The sequence below is a fragment of the Anolis sagrei genome, chromosome 3 (genome assembly GCF_037176765.1).
Source record: "Anolis sagrei isolate rAnoSag1 chromosome 3, rAnoSag1.mat, whole genome shotgun sequence".
Lineage (NCBI taxonomy): Eukaryota > Metazoa > Chordata > Lepidosauria > Squamata > Dactyloidae > Anolis > Anolis sagrei.
In genome coordinates, this window is record NC_090023.1 from 264,963,914 (window position 1) to 264,989,543 (window position 25,630).

At 43.1% G+C, this 25,630-nt stretch overlaps 1 protein-coding gene across 1 annotated transcript; it reads left to right on the forward strand.

The window, feature by feature from the left end:
* LOC132770412 (cytochrome P450 2J6-like) lies at nucleotides 1-24,473 on the forward strand. Its single transcript, XM_060767341.2, has 9 exons — nucleotides 1-293; nucleotides 4,617-4,779; nucleotides 8,779-8,928; nucleotides 11,599-11,759; nucleotides 15,074-15,250; nucleotides 16,393-16,534; nucleotides 18,324-18,511; nucleotides 20,305-20,446; nucleotides 23,966-24,473. The coding sequence occupies exons 1-9, from the start codon at nucleotides 114-116 to the stop codon at nucleotides 24,142-24,144; spliced, it is 1,482 nt and encodes a 493-aa protein (XP_060623324.2). The 5' UTR covers nucleotides 1-113; the 3' UTR covers nucleotides 24,145-24,473.
* The last annotated feature ends 1,157 nt before the right edge of the window (nucleotides 24,474-25,630 follow it).

Below are 25,630 nucleotides of genomic sequence, written 5' to 3' on the forward strand. Positions count from 1 at the left end.
TGCTAAAGGAGGAGGGCAAGAAGAAACGTGGGATTTACACCCGTGAGAAAGATCTAGTTGAGGGAGCAGCTTCATTTTACGCCACCCTAACCACAGGGTGTTTTTATTGTGGCATGACAATGTTGGAGTTAAGTTACGTGTTTATTATACTTTTTCTGTGCTTTTTCTTGATCCAGTTTGTAAAGCTACAAGAAAGAAAAAGACATTATCCTCCTGGACCGGATCCTATACCTTTTCTTGGATGCTTATGGCAGCTGAAATACCTCCAATTTTCCCGTGAGGTCCTGGCTGAGGTATTTGTTCTCCAAAACTTTGATCAGTTGACTGAATGCTAAAACGAAAGGGGAGACAGATAAGAGAAATTCCTTGTCTGTGCATTGTTATTTGGCACTTGTGGTCTTTGCAGTGTTTTAAAGATTTGATGGATTACTTGTTCTATACCAGACGCTGCCCAGAGGCTCTTTGTTTTGTGTGCAAAAGTGTTTTAAATTAGTGTTGTTTTCAATAGGATGACTTATCTATTTTTAAATTATAATGTTATTTAAGTATCAACTTTTATTATAACCTATATATGTATTCATATTGCTTCACACTGGAAGGAGGTTTCAGGTGGAGTGTTGCAGGGTTCCGTTCAGGAGCCATAGAATCATAGAATCCTAGAGTTGGAAGAGACCTCATGGGCCATCCAGTCCAACCCCATTCTGCCAAGAAGCAGGAATATTGCATTCAAATCACCCCTGACAGATGGCCATCCAGCCTCTGTTTAAAAGCTTCCAAAGAAGGAGCCTCCACCACACTCCGGGGCAGAGAGTTCCACTGCTGAACAGCTCTCACAGTCAGGAAGTTCTTCCTAATGTTCAGATGGAATCTTCTTTCTTGTAGTTTGAAGCCATTGTTCCGTGTCCTAGTCTCCAGAGAAGCAGAAAACAAGCTTGCTCCCTCCTCCCTGTGGCTTCCTCTCACATATTTATACATGGCTATCATATCTCCTCTCAGCCTTCTCTTCTTCAGGCTAAACACGCCCAGCTCCTTAAGCCGCTCCTCATATGGCTTGTTCTCCAGACCCTTGATCATTTTAGTCGCCCTCCTCTGGACACATTCCAACTTGTCAACATCTCTCTTCAGTTGTGGTGCCCAGAGCTGGACACAGTATTCCAGGTGTGGTCTATATCTTTTTTGCACAGTTTAATCTACACTCACGTAGTCAAAATATGGTTGTGTTAAATCAAACTTCTGATGGGTATCAACATTGTTCAATCAATGTTCCAACCCATGTACCAGCTGATTGTTCCCTTGTGCAATGGAAGATGCACAAGGGCAGTTTCTGCAATCCCAATAAAGAAGGCGTTAGACTGCAAGCACAGGCCAATAGTTATGCACCATCCAAGACACACACACACACATACACAGAGAGTTCCACTGCTGAACGGCTCTCACAGTCAGGAAGTTCTTCCTCATGTTCAGATGGAATCTCCTCTCTTGTAGTTTGAAGCCATTGTTCCATTGCGTCCTAGTCTCCAGGGAAGCAGAAAACAAGCTTGCTCCCTCCTCCCTAGGACTTCCTCTCACATATTTATACATGGCTATCATATCTCCTCTCAGTCTTCTCTTCTTCAGGCTCAACATGCCCAGCTCCTTAAGCTGCTCCTCAAATATTGAAGCCAATGGCCTTCAATATTTTTTAATCAATGTTTTAGATCAGTGTTTCTCAACCTTCCTAATGCCGTGACCCCTTAATACAGTTCCTCATGTTGTGCTGACCCCCAACCATAAAATTATTTTTGTTGCTACTTCTATAACGGTAATTTTGCTACTGTTATGAATCATAATGTAAATATCTGAAATGCAGGATGTATTTTCATTCACTGGACCAAATTTGGCACAAATATCCCATATGCCTAAATTAGAATACAGGTGGGGTGGTAGGGGGAATTGATTTTATCATTTGAGAGTTGTCGTTGCTGGGATCTATAGTTCACCTACAATCAAAGAGCATTCTGAAGTCCACCAACGAAAGTACTGAACCAAAATTGACACACAGAACTCCCATGATCAACAGAAAATATTGTAACATTTTGGTGGGCATTAACCTTGAGTTTTGGAGTTGTAGTTCACCTACATCCAGAGAGCATCGTGGACTCAAATAATAACAGATCTGGACCAAACTTGGCACAAATACTCAATATGCCGAAATGTGAACACTATTGGAGTTTGGGGAAAATAGACCTTGACATTTGGGAATTGTAGTTGCTGGGATTTATAGTTCACCTACAATCAAAGAGTATGCTCAACCTCACAACAATAGAATTGGGCCAAATTTCCCACACAGAGCCTCCATGCCTCGAAGGGACCAGTTGGAGCGAACCTCCCTCCAGCCTTGCATGCTCTCCCTCACCCGCACATGCGCACCATGCTGCCATGCACTGAGCACACCTGCTCTGCCCTCCCCTCCCCACTTGGAGTCTCAGAAACAGCCCTCCCTTTGGCTGAGAGGCTGGCCAATCACAGTGGAGGAGGGCTTTTGGTGGGAAGATTCTCCTTCTGTTTCCAAAAAGGACGAGAAGGACAGGCCGAGAGATCTTCAGCCTTCTCTGCCAAAGGCATTCCTAAGACCATCAGAAATGTATGTTTTCTGATGGTCTTTGGTGACCCCTCTAAAACCCCCTCGTGACTCCCCCCCCAGGGTTCCCAACATCCCAGGTTGAGAAACGCTGATTTAGATGATGGGTTAAAGGGAATTCTTATCAAATACTAGCCATCCCCTGACATGTGTTGCTGTGGCCCACATGGGGGTTCTGTGTGGAAGGTTTGACCCAATTCTATCGTTGGTGGGGTTCAGAAAGCTCTTTGATTGTAGGTGAACTATAAATCCCAGCAACTACAACTCCCAAATGTCAAGATTCTATTTTCCCCAAACTCCACCAGTGTTCACATTTGGGCACATTGAGTATTCTTGCAGAGTTTGGTCCAGATTCATCATTGTTTGAGTCCACAGTGATCTCTGGATGTAGGTGAACTACAACTCCAAAACCAAAGGACACTGCCCACAAACCCTTCCAGTATTTTCTGTTGGTCATGGGAGAAGTGTGTGCCAAATTTGAGTCAATTCCATCGTTGGTGGGGTTCAGAATGCTCTTTGATTGTAGGTGAACTATAAATCCCAGCAACTACAACTCCCAAATGTCAAGATTCTATTTTCCCCAAACTCCACCAGTGTTCACATTTGGGCACATTGAGTATTCTTGCAGAGTTTGGTCCAGATTCATCATTGTTTGAGTCCACAGTGATCTCTGGATGTAGGTGAACTACAACTCCAAAACCAAAGGACACTGCCCACAAACCCTTCCAGTATTTTCTGTTGGTCATGGGAGAAGTGTGTGCCAAATTTGAGTCAATTCCATCGTTGGTGGGGTTCAGAATGCTCTTTGATTGCAGTTGAACTATAAATCCCAGCAACTACAACTCCCAAATGACAAAATCAATTTGTTTTGAGTGAAGGACATACATTGGGTTGTTAGGTGTCTTGTGTCCAAATTTGGTGTCAATTCGTCCAGTGGTTTTTGAGTTCTGTTAATCCCACAAACGAACATTACATTTTTATTTATATAGATGTGGAAGGGTGGATAGTGCACCGGAAGAAAGGAACTGAATTCAAAAGGACCTGGATAAGCTAGAAAACTGGGCTGAAAGTAATAAAATCAATTCGAACAAATTCACAGATATAGGATGAAGGATACTTGGCTCAGCAGTACTACACATGAAAAAGACAATTCAAGAGAGATATTGATAAAAGTTGGAATGTGTCTAGAGGAGGGCAACTACAATGATCCAGGGTCTGGAGAACAAGCCCTATGAGGAGCGGCTTAAGGAGCTGGGCATGTTTAGCCTGAAGAAGAGAAGGCTGAGAGGAGATACGATAGCCATGTATAAATATATGTGAGAGGAAGCCACAGGGAGGAGGGAGCAAGTTTGTTTTCTGCTTCCATGGAGACTAGGACGCGGAACAATGGCTTCAAACTACAAGAGAGGAGATTCCATCTGAACATGAGGAAGAACTTCCTGACTGTGAGAGCCGTTCAGCAGTGGAACTCTCTGCCCCGGAGTGTGGTGGAGGCTCCTTCTTTGGAAGCTTTTAAACAGAGGCTGGATGGCCATCTGTCAGGGGTGATTTGAATGCAATATTCCTACTTCTTGGCAGGGGGTTGGACTGGATGGCCCATGAGGTCTCTTCCAACTCTTTGATTCTATGATTCTATGATTGTTGAGCATCAATTGAACATGAGCCAGGAGTGAGGTGCTGCAGCCTATCTTGTGCTTTGGCCACACCACCTCTGGAGTCCTGTGTTTAGTTTTGGGCATCTCATTAGAAGAAGTATATTGATAACTTCAACTAGGGTCAGAGGAAGATGATAAGAGGGATCAAGAACAAAACTTAGGAGGAGTGGTTGAGTTGCTGGGATATTCAGAGCAATGAAGACTCAAAACTAAGCAGCAGTGCTGGCGTATTAGCCTCCCATAGACCACTCTACTTGAATATGATTGACTTGGAAATTCTTCAGATCAAGCTGAGAGTCCAGAATCACCTGCACTTTCCTGATATGTTTTTTTTTCTACAGGCCGCAGAATCCTATGGGGACATCTATACTTTGTGGCTTGGACCCTTCCCTGTGATTATGCTGAATGGATTCCACGCAGTGAAGGCTGGTCTCACCACTCACCCAGATGATGTTGCAGGCCGCCCAGTCCTCCCTTTTTTCAAAGCTCTGGCAAATAATAAAGGCAAGGTCATCTCACATAATTTTCTTTGATGTGAATATTCTCATTATAGGGTTGTGATAGCATCTGTTAACGTGGACTTTATCACACCAATTGCTAATCCACCACAGTTGTATTAATGCATATCTATACACATAATAAAAGTGAAAATCTGCATGTGTGTATGTGGCATAGGTGTCTGTTCACACAGACAGCCTTTGGCCTCCACAAATAGGCTATTGTTCCCAGTGCTGAGAAGACAGCAAGCCACTCTGTCGAAGGACATTGCAGGTTATAGCGAGCACATCCCAGTGTTCCTTTCTCTCTTCATTTGCATGACCCCACCCACTGCTTCTCCCTTATCCCTTTCCAACCCTTTCCTATGGCACACAGCTAACAGAGGCATTGATCTGCAACTGATCATACTGGAGACGTTTGGAGAGAAATCACCATGATTTATAGTTGTAGGGACTGGGATGCATAGTTCACCTGCAATCTAAGAGCACTCTGAACTGCACCAACAATAGACCTGGAATTCACTTGGCACACAGACCCACCATGGGCAATTGTCCATACTTGCAGAGTTTAGGGGTGATTACCCTGGGAGTTGTAGTTCACCCTTATCCAAAGAACAGTGAACCCAGCCAACAATGGATCTGGGCCAAACTTGCCACACAGAATCAACATGGCCAATTGTGCATACTGGCTGGGCTTGGGGGTGATTGCCCTGGTGATCTGGGAGTTGTAGTTCACCCTTATCTAGATATCACTGAACCCAGCTGCTGTCAGATCTGGACTAAACTTGACACACAGACCCAACATGGCCAACTTTAAGTAATGGCAGGGTTTGGGAAGGACTGACCCACGATTCTGGAAATTGTAGTTCACCCATAACCTTATGCATTTTCTAATGGGACCATTCATTTTTTAAAAAAACCCAAAAAAGTAAGACTGTTTTTCCCTAAGAAATACCATTACACATTACCAAACTGATATTACCAAACTTCACAAAACAAACAATGCCTTTCTCAAATAACCCGGGCAGCGCCGGGTCCCCAAGCTAGTAAGGGATAAATACAGGGTTGAGCATCTTCAATATAACACTTCTCTTCAGTAGCACAATTGCACAGATCCACCATTCTGCCATCATACTTTTGTCCACCCTTATAACCCTGCCTTTCTTCATATCTGTTCATTATTTATTTTTAATGCAATTCTGCCATTTGATTATCAAAACTATTAGAAAAGTAAAGATATAAAGAAGGAAAACATCCAGTTTTGGAATAGAAAGGGGAAGGGAGAGAGAAGGGGGGTAATCCCATCCCCTGATGTCCCATTACTGTCGGAACATTAGCAGAGACATGGAAGGAATCCTTGGAATTAATGACTGGAATGGAATGTGGTTGAACACCATTGAAGAGTTTTGCCTGATAAAAGCCAGGGATGGGAGAACCATTGGAGAAGTGGGAGGCAAACTAATAGTGTGCAGGTACAACTGCACCAGGAGTTCCAATTTTGTTTGCTTTGCATTTAATGTTTGTTATAGTCCTAAGTTTCAGGGACTCTGGAGATAGGTGGCTTCTTTTGGCTGCAATCATAGGGCAAGCCACCTGTCAATTATAATTAGGTTCCCTGGTCCCGCCCCCTTTGGGTTTTTGGAGGGAATAGGAGCCTTTTTGGTTCAGTCCACACAGAGAAGCTTTTCCTGCAGGACATAATACCAAGAGCTCCTGTAGAAAGCTTCGTCTTCTATGGCTTGGCCGGGGAGATATATAGCCTACGGCTTGGCCGGGGAGATACAGCCCCACAGCTTGGCCGAGGATCATACAGCCTTACAGCTCCTCTGCTGAGGGACTTCAGCCAGCCATCACCGAAACCTGAACTCCTTTTTCCCTGGAAGTCTACAAAGCTCTGCTTGCTAAGGGTCACTCGTGGAAGCCAGACGCAGTTGGTACCAGGTGTAAGGGCTCCACGCCAACAGTGGCAAAGAAAGACTGCCCAGATTAGAAGTTAAGGATTTCCCCATTAGTTAAAATACCAATCATGAAGATAGAGTCTTTTCCCTGTGGACAAGATTGAAAGAGCCTATAGACTATTAAGAAAGCCTTGAAATACCTGTTTGTTTTCATTAATAAAGAACTTTGTTGAACCTTTAAGCAATCTAAAGGCTATGTTTTGGGGAGGTCCAAGGGCCTTTAATCTGTGGCAGCCCCGGCATCCCGTTGGGCACACAGAATTTATGTCCTGTCTACAGTCTTATGCACAGGCCCAGGGTGCGACAGCACAAATAGTGGGATGCACATGATGTCACGTGAAAGCTATACTGCCGGAGGTTTAGCACAGCTGATAAATTGTCAGCAATTGTAAGATCTATCAACCAAAAGGTTGCAAGTTCGAACCCCGGGTTTGGGGTTTCGCGTGAGCTGCCAAATGACACCCTACCTAAGCAATTTGAAAACAGCTTTAGCTGTAATTAGAGAAATTAGGTACCGCTAAAAAAGCAGGGATGGTGTTTATGACTCCATAAAGAGAGAAGATCAGAAAATGCTGAGCGAACAAAAGGAAGGAGGAAGTCCTGATGGCTCTTCTTAGAGGATAGGGCAGGGGTCCTCAAACTAAGGCCCAAGGGCTGGATGCGGCCCTCCAAGGTAATTTATCTGGCCCTCGCTCAGGGTCAACCTAAGTCTGAAACGACTTGAAAGCACATAACAACAAGAACAATCCTATCTCATCAGCCAAAAGGAGGACCACACCTCCCATTGAAATACTATTAAGTTTATATTTGTTAAAATTGTTGTTCATTTTAATTATTGGATTGTTTTTAAGTGTTATTTGCACTACAAATAAGGTATGTGCAGTGTGCATAGGAATTCATTTATGGTTTTTCTCCCCCAAATTATAATCCAGCCCTCCAACAGTTTGAGGGACTGTGACCTGGACCTCTGTTTAAAAAGTTTGGACTCAAGCCCAACCTTCCATGACATCAAAAACAGCTGTACACTGAATTGAAACAAGCCACCTCCTTCTGTTGTCTGTCTTCCTGTGTAGTGTCTATACAAAACAGCATTGAATGTTTGCCAAGTCTATGTACTGTGATCCTCCCTGAGTCCCCTTCAGGGTGAGAAGGGTAGAATATAGAATCATAGAATCAAAGAGTTGGACGAGACCTCATGGGCCATCCAGTCCAACCCCCTGCCAAGAAGCAGGAATATTGCATTCAAATCACCCCTGACAGATGGCCATCCAGCCTCTGTTTAAAAGCTTCCAAAGAAGGAGCCTCCACCACACTCTGGGGCAGAGAGTTCCACTGCTGAACGGCTCTCACAGTCAGGAAGTCCTTCCTCATGTTCAGATGGAATCTCCTCTCTTGTAGTTTGAAGCCATTGTTCCGCGTCTCCAGGGAAGCAGAAAAAAAGCTTGCTCCCTCCTCCCTGTGGCTTCCTCTCACATATTTGTACATGGCTATCATATCCCCTCTCAGCCTTCTCTTCTTCAGGCTAAACATGCCCAGCTCGTTAAGCCGCTCCTCATAGGGCTTGTTCTCCAGACCTTTTATCATTTTAGTCGCTCTCCTCTGGACACATTCCAGCTTGTCAATATCTCTCTTGAATTGTGGTGCCCAGAATTGGACACAATATTCCAGGTATGGTCTAACCAAAGCAGAATAGAGGGGTAGCATGACTTCCCTAGATCTAGACACTATGCTCCTATTGATAAAACACTAATAAAGTGTTATTATTATTATTATTATTATTATTATTATTATTGGACAGGTAATTTCAAAGTGGTGGTCTGTGGACTGCTGCTGGTTTGTGAGCCATTGGTCTGTAGAGAGTTTCTAGGAAAGAAAGAAAGAAAGAAAGTGTTAAAGCCAATAGACAAAATTGAGAGGTGCTAATCTAGGTGTTAGCACTTCAGTGGCTCCCTTGCATAATATTATTCTGGGACTTGGATTCTGCACTCAAAATTCCGATGAGTGATTGGTAATAGAATTGGTCTATGTTTGGTTTTCAATGGCTTCAGGTATTTTACTGTCAACTGGCAGTACATGGAAACATCAGAGACGCTTTTCCCTGATGACTTTGAAGAACCTGGGCCTGGGGAAGAGAAGCCTGGAGTACCAGATCCAAGAGGAAGCCTACCACCTGGTGGAAAACTTCAGAGCAACCAAAGGTACTCTTCAATGACTGAAGCATAGATAAACTTGTGTTCATGTTCCAGTCTGAAACCTTTTTTCCTTCTCCTTCCCAAACAATACAATTAAAATATAACAAAACAAGCAGAAATCTCCAACATCAGTTGAACCAAAAATGCCTTTCTATTGATGATTGAAAGAGAAAACTCTGAAGGAGTCAGAGAGAAAACTCTGGAGGATAAACATAAACAATAATGTGCTGAAAGATCCCAAAATCAAGAACAGTGTAAAAGATGGTATACAAAACTGTCTGAAAAATAACTTAAAAAATAACATTTCAGATAGGGTTGTTTGGGATTCTGTGAAATTGGTAGTAAGAGTAATAAGTAAGTGGGTTATTGGTCCAACAAAATTCAATTTGGTTTGAAAGGAAAAAGAAAGCACAAGCAGACATCCTAAACAAGATAAGAGAAAAAGAATTAGAGAAAGGCTGGTTAGATGGAAAAATAACACAGCACAATTTAATAAGACTACAACGAATCTCCCCTTATGAACCTGCAAGGACTTTAAGATCATCTGGAGAGGTCCTGCTCTCGGTCCCGCCATCATCATAAGTATGGTTGGCGGGAATGAGAGACAGGGCCTTCTCAGTGGTGGCCCCTCGGCTATGGAACGCCCTTCCTAGGGAGATTAGATTGGCTTCCTCGCTCCTATTATTCCGGAAGAATCTTAAGACATGGCATTTGAAAATACGGAGTAACGGATATAGTAATGGAATAACTATATGGCAGAACTGGACATTGTTTTAATGATTATCGATTGAAGTATGTTTCATTATAATGTTTGATTTTATTGTTGCTGATTTTTTTTATATTGTATATTGTAATTGTATCCTTGGTAGCATTGAATTCTTGCCTTGTAAACTGCCTTGAGTCGCCGGAAGGCTGAGAGGGGTGGTATAGAAATGTACTAAATAAATAAATAAACAGCAATATGAACTGTTAATTGTGAATGAGATTGAAAGGAAAATTATGTACAACAGATTTTAGAAAATGCAAATAAACCAGGGGAATTGCTGGTGTGGCAATTGAAAGAGAACAAGAACAAATGATTCATAGTAAGGTTAAGAGACAAAGGAAAAATAGTCACAGATATGAAATGAATTCATTAAAAAAATTATTATAGGAATATTCACAAAAGGAACCAGGCTGGAACAAGGGAAATTGATTAATACTTAGGTGAAATGAATATCCCAAAATATACTGAGAAAATGGAAAAAGATCTGGATAGACAAATTGTAAAGAATGAACTCACTAAAGCAGTAGACAAATCCAAAATAAACAAAGCCCCAGGTCCAGATGGATACTCTGCCGGGTACTATATAAAAAGAACTGGCCCCATAGCTGTTGGCAGTAATGAATCACTCTCTACAGAAAGGAGAAATCCCAGATTCATGGGTAGATGCTAGTTCTTATTCCCAAACGAGATAGAGATATGGAAAACCTGAAAATTTTTGGACTAATATCCAATCTCGATAAAATAGTAAAGAGTAGAGACATCACACTGGCAACAAAGATCCGCCTAGTCCAAGCCATGGTATTCCCTGTAGTCACCTACGGATGTGAGAGCTGGACCTTAGGGAAGGCTGAGCGAAGGAAGATCGATGCTTTTGAACTGTGGTGTTGGAAGAAAGTTCTGAGAGTGCCTTGGACTGCGAGAAGATCCAACCAGTCCATCCTCCAGGAAATAAAGCCCGACTGCTCATTGGAGGGAAGGATACTAGAGACAAAGTTGAAGTACTTTGGCCACATCATGAGAAGACAGCAAAGCTTAGAGAAGACAATTATGCTGGGGAAAGTGGAAGGTAAAAGGAAGAGGGGCCGACCAAGGGCAAGATGGATGGATGGCATCCTTGAAGTGACTGGACTGACCTTGAAGGAGCTGGGGGTGGTGACGGCCGACAGGGAGCGCTGGCGTGGGCTGGTCCATGAGGTCACGAAGAGTTGGAGACGACTGAACGAATGAACAACAACAAAGAGCTGCTAAATTTCGATTACAAACTATTTGCAGAAATTCTTGCAAATAGATTGAAATATAAGTAAAAGATAAAGAGGATGCTTGCCATAGATGCAGGCGAAACGTCAGGAGAGAATGCCTCTAGAACATGGCCATATAGCCCGGAAAAACCTACAACAACCCAGTGATTCTGGCCATGAAAGCCTTCGACAAAAGATAAAGATTTCCTCTGACATTAAGTCTAGTCGTGTCTGACTCTGGAGGGTGGTGCTCATCTCATTTTCTAAGTTGAAGAAAGCAAATGTTGACTGTAAGGATTCTGCAAGGGGAACTATTTAAGGAATTTATATGGATAGTTATTATAGGATATAGGTATCATAGTGAGCAGGGATGGAAGTCCAAGGTGGTGGGTTCACGGATGAGGGGATAGAGGGACTGTATTGTCTACTGTGTTTGTAACTGTCCCTGTATGTTGTGTGTTCTGTTTGTAAATGTATATTGCTGATTTCCCTTTTTTTTACTAATAAAATTTACTATTATTTTTTAAAATAACAAACCCTGCATGGAAATCTATATCACTAGAGATCCATTCATCAAAAGCATTTAAGTTAGGGATGTTGTGAACCATATTTTTGGATGTTCTGTACTATTTTAGCAAGATTGGCTCACAAGGTCAATTGGTCCATCTGCAGGAAAGCCGACGAACCCTTCCTTTGCCCTCACTCTCGCAGTATCAAATGTGATTTGTGCTGTGGTCTTTGGACATCGCTTCTCCAACGAGGACGAAACTTTTCACCAGCTGCTGGAAGCCATGGAGCCTATATTTAAATTTGGTGGCAGTCTCCCACACTTTGTAAGCAAACATTTTTTCTTCTCCCCACCCATCTTCTGAAGTAGAGGGAAACGAAGACCACTTCTAGACTGCTATGCAAAACCCAGATTATCTGCTTTGAACTTGATTATATGGTTTTGTCCTGGGCCCAGTCCTGTTCAACATCTTTATTAATGACTTAGATGAAGGGTTAGAAGGCAGGATCATCAAGTTTGCAGACGACACCAAATTGGGAGGGATAGCCAATACTCCAGAGGACAGGAGCAGGATTCAAAGGGATCTTGACAGATTAGAGAGATGAATGGCCAAAACTAACAAAATGAAGTTCAACAGGGACAAATGCAAGATACTCCACTTTGGCAGGAAAAACGAAATGCAAAGATACAGAAAGGGGGATGCCTGGCTCGAGAGCAGTACGTGTGAAAAAGATCTTGGAGTCCTCGTGGACAACCAGTTAAACATGAGCCAACAATGTGATGTGGCGGCAAAAAAAGCCAATGGGATTTTGGCCTGCATCAATAGGAGCATAGTGTCTAAATCTAGGGAAGTAATGCTACTTCTCTATTCTGTTTTGGTTACACCACATCTGGAATATTGTGTCCAATTCTGGGCACCACAATTCAAGAGAGATACTGACAAGCTGGAATGTGTCCAGAGGAGGGCGACTAAAATGATCAAGGGTCTGGAGAACAAGCCCCATGAGGAGCAGCTTAAGGAGCTGGGCATGTTTAGCCTGAAGGAGAGAAGGCTGAGAGGGGATATGATAGCCATGTATAAATATGTGAGAAGAAGCCACAGGGAGGAGGGAGCAAGCTTGTTTTCTGCTTCCCTGGAGACTAGGACGCGGAACAATGGCTTCAAACTACAACAGGGGAGATTCCATCTGAACATGAGGAAGAACTTCCTGACTGTGAGAGCTGTTCAGCAGTGGAACTCTCTGCCCCGGAGTGTGGTGGAGGCTCCTTCTTTGGAAGCTTTTAAACAGAGGCTGGATGGCCATCTGTCAGGGGTGATTTGAATGCAATATTCCTGCTTCTTGGCAGAATGGGGTTGGACTGGATGGCCCAAGAGGTCTCTTCCAACTCTTTGATTCTATGATTCTATGATTCTATGATTCTAGCGTAGACTCATATAATCCACTTCAAAGCAGATAATATGGATTCTATAGCAGTGAAGAAGCGACTTAAGATACTATATTATTGGACAGAATTCAAAGATATAGCTGAAAAATTCTGGAATGTCAGTATGCAAATGGATTTTGTAGCACCTTAGAGACTAACAGAGAAAGAAGTTGGTAGCATAAACTTTTGTAGACCCTTCTACACTGTCATTTAATCCAGATTATCAAAGCAGATAATCCACACTATCTGTATTGAACTGGATTACGTAAGTCTACACTACCATATAAACCAGCTCAAAGCAAATAATCTGGATTTTATATGGCAGTGTAGAAGGGTCCTAAATCTACTTCTTCAAGATTTCAGAAACAGACAGGCCTTAAATGATCCTAAAGGATATGGAAGGTAGAGGTGGGAAGAATATTCACAAACATTCATTCCTAGGTTGAAAAAACCCCACCAGGAAAAAATTGACAGAATAGTGAGCATTTTGCACCATTTTCTCTGAATATTTCAATATCCTGAAGTGTTGCAAGGAAATTATCCAAAGAGAAAAATGTGGTTTTTTGTGTGTGTGCAGAAAATCTATTTCTGTGCAGAAAAGTGGTTTGTTTGGGAGGTTTTTTTTTTGGTGGTGCAGCTGGCTGAGTGTCAGCTGCATTAAGATCACTCTGACCAAAAGGTCATGAGTTCGAAGCCAGCCCAGGTTGGAGTGGGTTTCCAACCAATTATGTGTAGCCTGTTGTCGACCTTTGCAGCCCAAAAGACAGCTGCATCTGTCAAGTAGGAAAATTAGGTACCACCTTAAAGTGTGAGGAGGCTAAATTAACTGATTTATGAGGCCATAAAGAAGACTCCAGCAAAGCATTCCAGTGGGGAAGCATGCGGGGAATGCGGAAGTACTTCATCAGATGGACAATGAAAGCGACAGCTCCCCTGGTGGCCAGAAAAAGTTAAATAGCCTCTGTGTATGTCTGTATATGTTTGTATGTCAAAAATTGGCATTGAATGTTTGCCATGTATGTGTACACTGTAATCTGCCCTGAGTCCCCTGCGGGGTGAGAAGGGCAGAATATAAAAGCTGTAAATAAAAACCCACATTTTTTTCTGTAGAATAATAACTTTGCAACACTTCAGGATGTTTGACTATGGGGAGAAATTTGTAGAGGAAAATTTGTTTTCTCTGGCTGTCAAAAGAAAATTTCCACAATCATAGCAGACTATTTAAGAGTCAGTAAGTTACATCCCTAAGAGCCAGGTTCTCTGGGAAGAGATTGAGTTCTTCATAGAGATCAATATAACTGAATCTAGAGCTCAATATCTGGGGAGAAATGGAGTTCCTTGCTGAGGACAATTTAAACTTTGATATTGGCTGAATGAGGCTTCTTGCAACGCCTGGCTCGAGAGCAGTACGTGTGAAAAAGATCTTGGAGTCCTCGTGGACAACAAGTTAAACATGAGCCAACAATGTGATGTGGCGGCAAAAAAAGCCAATGGGATTTTGGCCTGCATCAAGAGGAGCATAGTGTTTAGATCTAGGGAAGTCATGCTCCCCATGCTCTATTCTGCCTTGGTTAGACCACACCTGGAATATTGTGTCCAATTCTGGGCACCGCAATTCAAGAGAGATATTGACAAGCTGGAATGTTTCCAGAGGAGGGCGACTAAAATGATCAAGGGTCTGGAGAACAAACCCTATGAGGAGCGACTTAACGAGCTGGGCATGTTTAGCCTGAAGAAGAGAAGGCTGAGAGGAGATATGATAGCCATGTATAAATATGTAAGAGGAAGCCACAGGGAGGAGGGAGCAAGTTTGTTTACTGCTTCCCTGGAGACTAGGATGCTAAACAATGGCTTCAAACTACAAGAGAGGAGATTCCATCTGAACATGAGGAAGAACTTCCTGACTGTGAGAGCTGTTCAGCAGTGGAATTCTCTGCCCCGGAGTGTGGTGGAGGCTCCTTCTTTGGAAGCTTTTAAACAGAGGCTGGATGGCCATCTGTCAGGGGTGATTTGAATGCAATATTCTCGCTTCTTGGCAGAATGGGGTTGGACTGGATGGCCCATGAGGTCTCTTCCAACTCTTTGATTCTATGATTCTATGATCTAAATATTTAGGGAATTTCTCATAGATAAAGGAGATGATAGAATTATTTGTAGGACTTCAGTGTTGTGGATCTGCTTTTTATACTTCCTTCTGAAATCTATCTTTTCCAGATTTATGATTTATTTCCTTCACTCATGAGCCATATACCAGGGTCTCACCAGAAGGCACTGTCAGCCAGAGACTTTGTGTGTTCGTTCATAAAGAGGGAGATCAACAAACACCAGGACATGGTTGCCACCGATGATCCACAAGACTTCATTTATTCCTACCTTGCACAATTAGAGAAAGTATGTGGATGCTCATACTGTGATCATATGATACTAGTTTGCCTCCTAGAATAATTCAAGGGCAGATAACTGTGGTGTTTCAGTGTGCTGGTACGGCTGTACCAGGAGCTCCAAATTTATTTGCTTTGTATTAAATGTTTGCTTGCAGTCCTAAGTTTCAGGGACTCTGCAGATAGGTGGCTTCCTTTGGTTGCAGTCGTAGGGCAAGTCACCTGTCCATCATTGTTAAGCTTTGGTTCCGCCCCTTGCTAAGGGCAATTGGGAAGGGAAGGGAGCCATTTTTTAGTTAGTCTCAGCAAGGAAAGCTAATGTACAGGATGTGTGCAAGCTTCCCCTGTACAAAAGCTTCAACCCTTAAGACTTTCCGGAGGAAAACAGTCTTAAGAGCATCAAGACTTTCCGGGGGGAAACAGTCTTAAGAGTCTCCAAAGATTTCCAGGAAAACAGCCCTAAAGATCAAAGAACTCCAGCTGGAGAATATCTAAACCTTTACTGGTAGGTCCACTTGGCGTTCGAGATGCAGTTCGACCAGGTAGCGGAGCCCACTTCAGTAAGGGTTAGATTACAGTCAGCCTGGGAGAAGTTAAAAAGGGGATTTTCATTTAAAGTAAAGAAGAAGTTATTGAAGACAGTTGCCTGTCCTTCGTGGGCAAGATTAGAAAGCCACCAATTGCATAGAAGCCTGGAACCACTTGCTTAGCTTTATTGAAGACAAGAGAAGTTTCTGTTTGATTGTTCATTAATAAAAGACTTTGTTATACTTCACAAGCCATCTAAAGATCATTTGTGGTGGAAAACTTCTGAGAACTTTTCCCCTGGCTTCTCGCTGGGCAAAGGTTGCACGTTCTGTTCTAAAGGAAATTCTTTACAGGCCCAGCACGCGACAGAACATTCAGATTCAATGTTATGCCCCTAGGACCATCTGTGGCCATGTGGACTGGCTGAAAATGCTTCTCACTACTCAGAAGTGGCTAGAAGACCACAATGGGATGTTTAAAATATATTCTGAAAAAGATAAAACAGTTTTTTGTGGTGGTGGTGGTGGTGGTAGGGGGGAGGGATGAATCTTGCTTGAAATCTGAATTGCATCCATATGAGTTATGTAAAAGAAATGTGATATGTCCTCGTCTGTTGTTCTACAGATGGAAGACCAGTCCAACCCACCTTATGATGAAAGCAACATGATCCAGAGTATATTTGACCTCTTCTTGGGCGGGACAGAGACATCCAGCACCACCCTTTATTGGACATTGTTGTACATGGTGCTTTATCCAGACATACAAGGTAAGGCTGGAAGCAAAGACATTTGACTTTTGCTTGAATTGATGCAGGCACTAACTAGTAGCTACACAATTTCATTAGGATTCCACTTTAGATTTCATGGTTTCTTCCAAATGAAACCCAGCCCCATGGTTGGATTTTACTTGGACACTCTTAATGAATTCAAGTCCCCAGGGCCAGATTAACTACATCCAAGAGTACTGATGGAACTAGCAGAAGTCATCTCGGAACCATTGGGAATTACCTTTGAGAATTCTTGGAGAATGGGACAAGTCCCAGCAAATTGGAGGAGGGCCAATGTGGTCCCAGTCTTCAAGAAGGGAAAAAGGACGACCCAAACAATTACTATTTGGTCAGCCTCACGTCAATACAAGGCAAGATTCTGGAAAAAATAATGAAGGAAGTGGTCTGCTTGGTTACGATTCCCATTAAATTAGAAATGCAGTCATTGCTAATAGTCAACACGGATTAAGCAAAAACAAGTCATGCCAGACTAATCTGATCTCTTTTTTGATAGAGTTACAAGCTGGGTCGATGCAGGGAATGTGATGGATGTAGCGTATCTGGATTTCGACAAGGTCCCCCATGACCTTCTGGCAAGGAAACTAGTCCAATGTGGGCTAGGCAAAACTGCAGTTAGGTGGATCTGTAATTGGTTAAATGGACGAACCTAGAGGGTGATTCTCCCCAAGGCTTCCTCTTCATCCTGGAAAGAAGTGATGGGTGGAGTGCCATCAGCAGGGTTCCCTCCTGGGCCTGGTCCTACTCAAGATCTTGATTAATAGTTTTTTTTCCCAATTTGGATCTCCAGGTGTTATTGAAGTACAACTCCCATCACTTTTGATTATCCACCATGCAGACTGTGGATAATGGGAATCGTAACCAAGCAGCACCTGTAGCTCTGAGATTGGGGAAAAGACATTTGAAAGTCAGGCATCCTATCCACAAGCCTTGCATCTCAATTCAAACTTAACTATCCTGACTAAACAGAACAAACTTTAGCCTTATAGATGTTACTACATCACAACTCCACCTAGTCAAAGCCATGGTATTCCCTGTAGTAACCTACAGATGTGAGAGCTGGACCTTAGGGAAGGCTGAGCGAAGGAAGATCGATGCTTTTGAGCTGTGGTGCTGGAGGAAAGTGCTGAGAGTGCCTTGGACTGCGAGAAGATCCAACCAGTCCATCCTCCAGGAAATAAAGCCCGGCTGCTCATTGGAGGGAAGGATACTAGAGACAAAGTTGAAGTACTTTGGCCACATCATGAGGAGACAGCAAAGCCTAGAGAAGACAATGATGCTGGGGAAAGTGGAAGGCAAAAGGAAGAGGGGCCAACCAAGGACAAGATGGATGGATGGCATCCTTGAAGTGACTGGACTGACCTTGAAGGAGCTGGGGGTGGTGACGGCCGACAGGGAGCTCTGGCGTGGACTGGTCCATGAGGTCACGAAAAGTCGGAGACGACTGAACGAATGAACAACAACAAACATCACAACTCCCACCAACTCTGCTCATGATGTCTAATGATGAGGAGTATAGGAGTTGGAGGGCCACATAAAATGACTTGGTGAGTTGGATTTGACCTGTGAGCCTTGAGTTTGAGGCATGTGAGCTGAAGAGGTTGTACCTGTGGAATACCTGCTGAAGTCATTAAGCAGCAATGAAATCCTCTTGTATACACAGAAGTGCCAAGCTTTGGTATCAAAGAGCATGCTAGGACTCGGCCCAGTCCTAGCTCAAAAGACAACTTATGTGCCACTCCTAATAAATATTATGCTTGTTTCTTCCCAGCCAAAGTTCAGAAGGAAATAGATGCAGTCATAGCTCCCGGTCAAACGATCTGCTACGAAGACCGCAAGAGCTTGCCTTATACCAATGCTGTGATTCACGAGAGCCAGCGTTTCAGCAACATTATAGCCATTGGCCTGCCCAGGTTATGTGTGAAGGATACAATGATCCGACAATTTTCAATTAAAAGGGTAAATAGTTCTTTTCCAGTCTTTCTTCTGTTGTTTATTTATGTCAACATTTTCAAATGCTCCCTTTCTTTTGTAAAAACACATACCAAAGGTGCTCATAATTAAAAACCAGGTACACCGAAACCAAAAGAACAGAGAGAAGAGGGAAAATAGCAAAATGTGAAGAACAATAAAATACACTTGAAAAGCCCCAATCTTTTTTATATGCTTCCCCAAAGCGGGAGAAACTGACAGAGTTAAGACATGATCTGGAAAATGATCCATCATAATGAGTCTACCTAATCTCCATGGGAAGATGTTTCCAAAAGTGGAAGCCACCACTGAGGTGGCCTTTCTTCTCACCAGAAACAAGTGAGCTTCTCTAGACTGCTGTATTTGCTTCCCCCTAGAATATAAAGGTGGGATGTTCTATACAATAGAAAACAATCTCTGAAATTAGTTATTATTATTTTATTATTTGCTTTATGTATACTCTGCCTTTCTCCCTGAGAGGGATCAAGGTGGTTAACAACCACAGATGGCTTGGTCCTGAACTCAAGAGGGCCTCATAAGCCTGGAGTAAATCCTTGGGATGGACAGGTGTTTAATTGGTAACCTGTGTAGCTCCTTAAGTGCAGATCTCAGATGTACATGATCCAACTAAGCCAGGCCGCCATATTCAATACCAGTTGCAAACTCCAAATCAAGTCTAAGGATGGTTCCACATATAGAGTGGGACTGTCTATCAAGGAGATATGGCACAAAATTAAGCAATTGTTGTTCTAGAGCACCTTATTTTTTGAAAAATATCTGAAGTTATGATGACTAAACTGAGACTATGGTACTTTGACCCTATTGTGAGAAGACATGACTAGAAATAACAATTAGTAAAGCAGAAGGCATTTGGAAAAGAGGAGGGCCACATTCATAGAATCATAGAATCAAAGAGTTGGAGGAGACCTCATGAGCCATCCAGTCCAACCCCCTGCCAAGAAGCAGGAATATTGCATTCAAATCACCCCTGACAGATGGCCATCTAGCCTCTGTTTAAAAGCTTCCAAAGAAGGAGACTCCACCACACTCTGGGGCAGAGAGTTCCACTGCTGAACGGCTCTCACAGTCAGGAAGTTCTTCCTCATGTTCAGATGGAATCTCCTTTCTTGTAGTTTGAAGCCATTGTTTTGCGTCCTAGTCTCCAAGGAAGCAGAAAACAAGCTTGTTCCCTCCTCCCTGTGACTTCCTCTCACATATTTATACATGGCTATCATATCTCCTCTCAGCCTTCTCTTCTTCAGGCTAAACATGCCCAGCTCCTTAAGCCGCTCCTCATAGGGCTTGTTCCAATCGGAAGAGTCAACCAAAGAAGATACAAATGCTCTGCATCTATAAAACTGGAGCAGGGGAGTAGATGATAGCGTGACTCGGAGGTTTCTCCTTCATAGGGTCACCATATATTTAAGTCAACTTCGCAGCAACAATAATAACTGAAGATACAACCAAATGTATACAACACAAAATGAGCTAAGTCTGCAATATATAACATGAAGTACACATGGCTCTGCTTTGTTGACATTCTGCATTGGACAAAGAAGTCAATTTCCTTCCAAAGGGGGACTACTTTGTCCAATACAGTTGGTGACTTATGAAATTTGGATATAGTTGTATTACTGAAGTCTAGTACTGAGTTTTCCATACTGTGTATTGTTGAATTATTAAGTGCTCCTTGTCACTGTTATAGAGATCAACCCAAGAGGGTCTGGGAATATGTGGAGCTCTGCTGAAAAACCTTAATTATTTGTTGTATCTTTTTGCAGGGTACTGTCATTTTCCCAAACATAGCTTCTGTCTTGCATGATCCCAAAGAATGGGAGACACCTCTCCAGTTCAACCCAGGCCATTTCCTTGACAAGGATGGGAATTTTATCTGCAGAGAAGCCTTCATACCATTTTCTTTAGGTATCTGAGCAAATTATTATATTTTCTTTGAGTCTTTGAAATTTCCAAAAATTGGTAACATTTTGATTTGCTACCTTTTAAGGATTTTTTCCCCCAAAATGGTCTTGTGTGCTACTCTTTTTTTTGTCGTGTCAGGAGCAAGTCGCTTCTGGAGTGAGACAATTGGCCGTCTGCAAGGACGTTGCCCAGGGGACGCCTGGATGATTTGATGTTTTTATCATCCTTGTGGGAGGCTTCTCTCATGTCCCCGCATGAGGAGCTTGAGCTGATAGAGGGAGCTCATCCACCTCTCCCCGGATTTGAACCAGCGACCTGTCGGTCTTCAGTCCTGCCGGCACAGGGGTTTAACTCACTGCACCCCCGAGGGCTCCTGCTTCTCTTTTGATGACCTATCACATTCTCAAAGAATGCATTTATCTAGGCAAGTGAGGTTTATATATCTGTGAATGCATTCCACAGATATATAAACCTCACTTGCCTAGTTTCCAACAAACCTCTCAACCTCAGATGATGCCTGCCATAGATGTGGGTGAAAGGTCAGGAGAGAATGCTTCTGGAACAAGGCCATATTGCCTGGAAAATTCACAACAACCCAGTGATTCTGGCCATGAAAGTCTTCAACAACATATTGTATTTATTTTGCTTGCATTTAGTCATTGTCTTTCATCCTAATGCACTAAATAGCTGATAAATCTTTTAAAGATTGATAAAACAATCAATCATTTATAATGTATTGTCAAAGGCTTTCATGGCTGGAATCACTGCGTTCTTGTAGGTTTTTTCAGGCTATATGGCCATGGTCTAGAGACATTCTCTCCTGAGGTTTCGCCTGCATCTATGGCAAGCATCCTCAGAGGTAGTGAGGATGCTTGCCATAGATGCAGGCGAAACGTCAGGAGAAAATGCCTCCAGATCAGTGTTTCTCAACCTTCCTAATGCCGCGACCCCTTAATACAGTTCCTCATGTTGTGGTGACCCCCAACCATAACATTATTTTCATTGCTGCTTCACAACTGTGATTTTGCTACTGTTATGAATTGTAATGTAAATATCTGATATGCAGGATGTATTTTCATTCACTGGACCAAATTCGGCACAAATACCCAATACATCCAAATTTGAATACTGATAGGGTTGGGAAGAGGGATTGATGTTGTCATTTGGGAGTTGTAGTTGCTGGGATTTGTAGTTCACCTACAATCAAAGAGTATTCTGAACTCCACCAATGATAGAATTGAACCAAAATTGGCACACAGAACTCTCATGACCAACACAAAATACTGGGAGGGTTTGGTGGGCATTGAGCTTGAGTTGTGGAGTTGTAGTTCATCTACAGCCAGAGAGCACTGTGGACTCAAAACAATGATGGATCTGGACCAAACTTGGCCTGAATATCAATATGCCCAAATGTGAACACTGGTGGAGTTTGGGAAAATAGACATTGGCATTTGGGAGTTGTAGTTGCTGGGATTTATAGTTCACCTACAATCAAAGAGCATTCTGAACTCTACCAAAGATAGAATTGGGCTAACTTTCCCACACATACTTCCACGATCAATAGAAAATGTTGTTTTCTGATGGTCTCTGGCGACCCCTCTGACACCCCCTTGCGACCCCTCCAGGGGTCCTGACCCACAGGTTGAGAAACACTGCTCTAGACCATGACCATATAGCCTGAAAAAACCTACAACAACCCAATCATTTATAAGTTTGTATTTATTGCGCTTCTCCAAATAGAGAAAATATGCTGGGGGATAGAATTCTTTTTTTAAATATCCAAATGACATTTTTGCATTCTGAACTACTTTCTGACAATCCTGGAACTGGCTGCAATATTTTATTCCCATCTTCAATGGGTGTCTTTTGAACTTGGAGAAATATTGGTGCTGATGAACCTTCCATGTTTTGTCCCTCTTGCTTCTTCCCTGCCCTGCAATATTTTCTTAGATGTGTAGTCTACCTGTAAAACGTAGCAATTCTAAAGCATATTTAATAAGAGAATGGAGAAAATTGGTATTCCAAGCCATAGCCACAGAGATCCTAAGAAGAGTCTTAGTGTAGATCCAAGAAATCATGGCAAAGACCTCCTTCCAAGAACTTATTTATTTATTTATTTGTCGTGTCAGGACAACCGGTCAAATTATATTACATTTCTAACAGAACAAAGCAAACAAACAGAGAAAATACAAAATTTGTGAGTTTGGTAGTTGATTAAATGTCCTTTATTTATTATTATTTATTTATTACTTGCACTTATTGACCGCCACTCTCAGCCCTAGGGCGACTCGTGGCGGTGAACAACAACATAGAAAAGACAGTATACAATAAATCATGACAATACATACCAAACTACTCCTACATAACATATACTAAAAATCCGCTTCGTCAAATCCAGGGGTCATAGTCAATTACATAGTCATAATCCATTCCAGTATCGTTCCAAAGTTACACTCAATTGAAGGCCTGCTCGAAGAGCCATGTTTTCAGGCTCCTACGAAAGGCCATCAAGGAGGGCGCCTGTCTAACTTCAGCAGGGAGGGTGTTCCACAGCCGGGGGGCCACCACCGAGAAGGCCCGCTCTCTCGTCCCCGCCTTTGACCAGTATCTGGCCACTTGGAGTGCTTCTGGTGTTGCTGCAAGAAGGTCCTCCATTGTGCATGTGGCAGGGCTCAGGGTGCATTGCAGCAGGTGGTCAGTGGTTTGCTCTTCTCCACACTCGCATGTCAAGGATTCCACTTTGTGGCCCCATTTCTTGAGGTTGGCTCTGCATCTCGTGGTGCCAGAGTGCAGTCTGTTCAGCACCTTCCAAGTCGCCCAGTCCTCAGTGTGCCCAGGGGGAGTCTCTCATTTGGTATCAGCCATTGGTTGAGGTTCTGGGTTTGAGCCTGCCACTTTTGGACTCTCGCTTGCTGAGGTGTTCCAGCGAGTGTCTCTGTAGATCTTAGAAAACTATGTCTAGATTTAAGTCGTTGACGTGCTGGCTGATACCCAAACAGGGGATGAGCTGGAGATGTCTCTGCCTTGGTCCTTTCACTATTGGCTGCTACTTCCTGGTGGATGTCAGGTGGTGCAATACCGGCTAAGCAGTGTAATTTCTCCAGTGGTGTAGGGCGCAGACACCCCATGATAATGCGGCATGTCTCATTAAGAGCCACATCCACTGTTTTAGTGTGGTGAACTGAATGAGTAGGTATCAAAGGGACAACAACTGGAAAAACTTGGCAGAACCCAGGAAGTTATAGCTGATGTTACATTGCAGAATTAATGCAGTTTGATACCACTTTAATTGCCATGGTTTAGTGCTGTGGGATTCTGGGAGTTGTAGCTTGGTGAGGCTGACACTCCTTGACAGAGAAGGAGGAGGAACTCAAAAACTACAACTCCTACTATTCCATTTTGCTGAGAACAAGCAAGGGGGAAATAGAAGATTCAGGAAAATAAGGAAACCAATAATTTTATGTTTAGCTTAGAGTTTTCTGGATGATTTGATTCGTATTGTCTGTCTCACCCTTTCTGCAGGGCATCGGGTGTGCTTGGGAGAAAATCTAGCAAAGACAGAGATGTTCCTGTTCTTCTCCAATCTTCTGCAGGCGTTCACCTTTCACTTGGCAGAAGGAACCAAAAATGTGAACACGACACCTATTTGGGGAGGAACTTTGCAGCCTCACTATTTTGAGATCTGTGCTATTCCTCGCTAACCCCTGCGTGTTGTGGTTCCATGTGCTTGCGTTAGTATGGCCAGAAAGATGAAGAGACACTTGAGATTTCAGGGCCAAAACTAGGAATCTGGTGATGCCACCTGAGGTGGGCTCCAAAGACATTAGAGAAGGCAGCCCCAAAGAAGGTTTCAAGGGGGCTGGACTCGATGAGGGCATTCAGCTTCATCAACCACAGCTGTTCTGGAATACAACAAAAGGACAAGAAGTCTCGCAAATGGGAAATAAATATCTAAATGCTGGTTAAGTCTTTCATGTTTTGCATTGACACATGGAACCATGTTCTAGCTACTTTCCAGGTGCATCTACACCGCAAAATCAACTCAATTTTGGTACCATTTTAACTGCCATGGCTCAATATTATGCAATCCCAGCACTTTGTAATTGGTTAAATGGACGAACCCAGAGGGTGATTCTCCCCAATGCTTCCTCTTCATCCTGGAAAGAAGTGACGAGCGGAGTGCCGCAGGGTTCCGTCCTGGGCCCGGTCCTGTTCAACATCTTTATTAATGACTTAGATGAAGGGTTAGAAGGCAGGATCATCAAGTTTGCAGACGACACCAAATTGGGAGGACAGTACTCCAGAGGACAGGAGCAGGATTCAAAACGATCTTGACAGTTTAGAGAGATGGGCCAAAACTAACAAAATGAAGTTCAACAGTGACAAATGCAAGATACTCCACTTTGGCAGGAAAAATGAAATGCAAAGATACAGAATGGGGGATGCCTGGCTCGAGAGCAGTACGTGTGAAAAAGATCTTGGAGTCCTCGTGGACAACAAGTTAAACATGAGCCAACAATGTGATGTGGCGGCAAAAAAAGCCAATGGGATTTTGGCCTGCATCAATAGGAGCATAGTGTCTAGATCTAGGGAAGTCATGCTACCCCTCTATTCTGTTTTGGTTAGACCACATCTGGAATATTGTGTCCAGTTCTGGGCACCACAATTCAAGAGAGATATTGACAAGCTGGAATGTGTCCAGAGAAGAGCGACTAAAATGATAAAAGGTCTGGAGAACAAGCCCTATGAGGAGCGGCTTAACGAGCTGGGCATGTTTAGCCTGAAGAAGAGAAGGCTGAGAGGGGATATGGTAGCCATGTATAAATATGTGAGAGGAAGCCACAGGGAGGAGGGAGCAAGCTTGTTTTCTGCTTCCTTGGAGACTAGGACGCGGAACAATGGCTTCAAACTACAAGAGAGGAGATTCCATCTGAACATGAGGAAGAACTTCCTGACTGTGAGAGCCGTTCAGCAGTGGAACTCTCTGCCCCGGAGTGTGGTGGAGGCTCCTTCTTTGGAAGCTTTTAAACAGAGGCTGGATGGCCATCTGTCAGGGGTGATTTGAATGCAATATTCCTGCTTCTTGGCAGGGGGTTGGACTGGATGGCCCATGAGGTCTCTTCCAACTCTATGATTCTATGATTCTATGATTCTTGAGCAGAGAATGATGAACACTGGGTTGCTGAG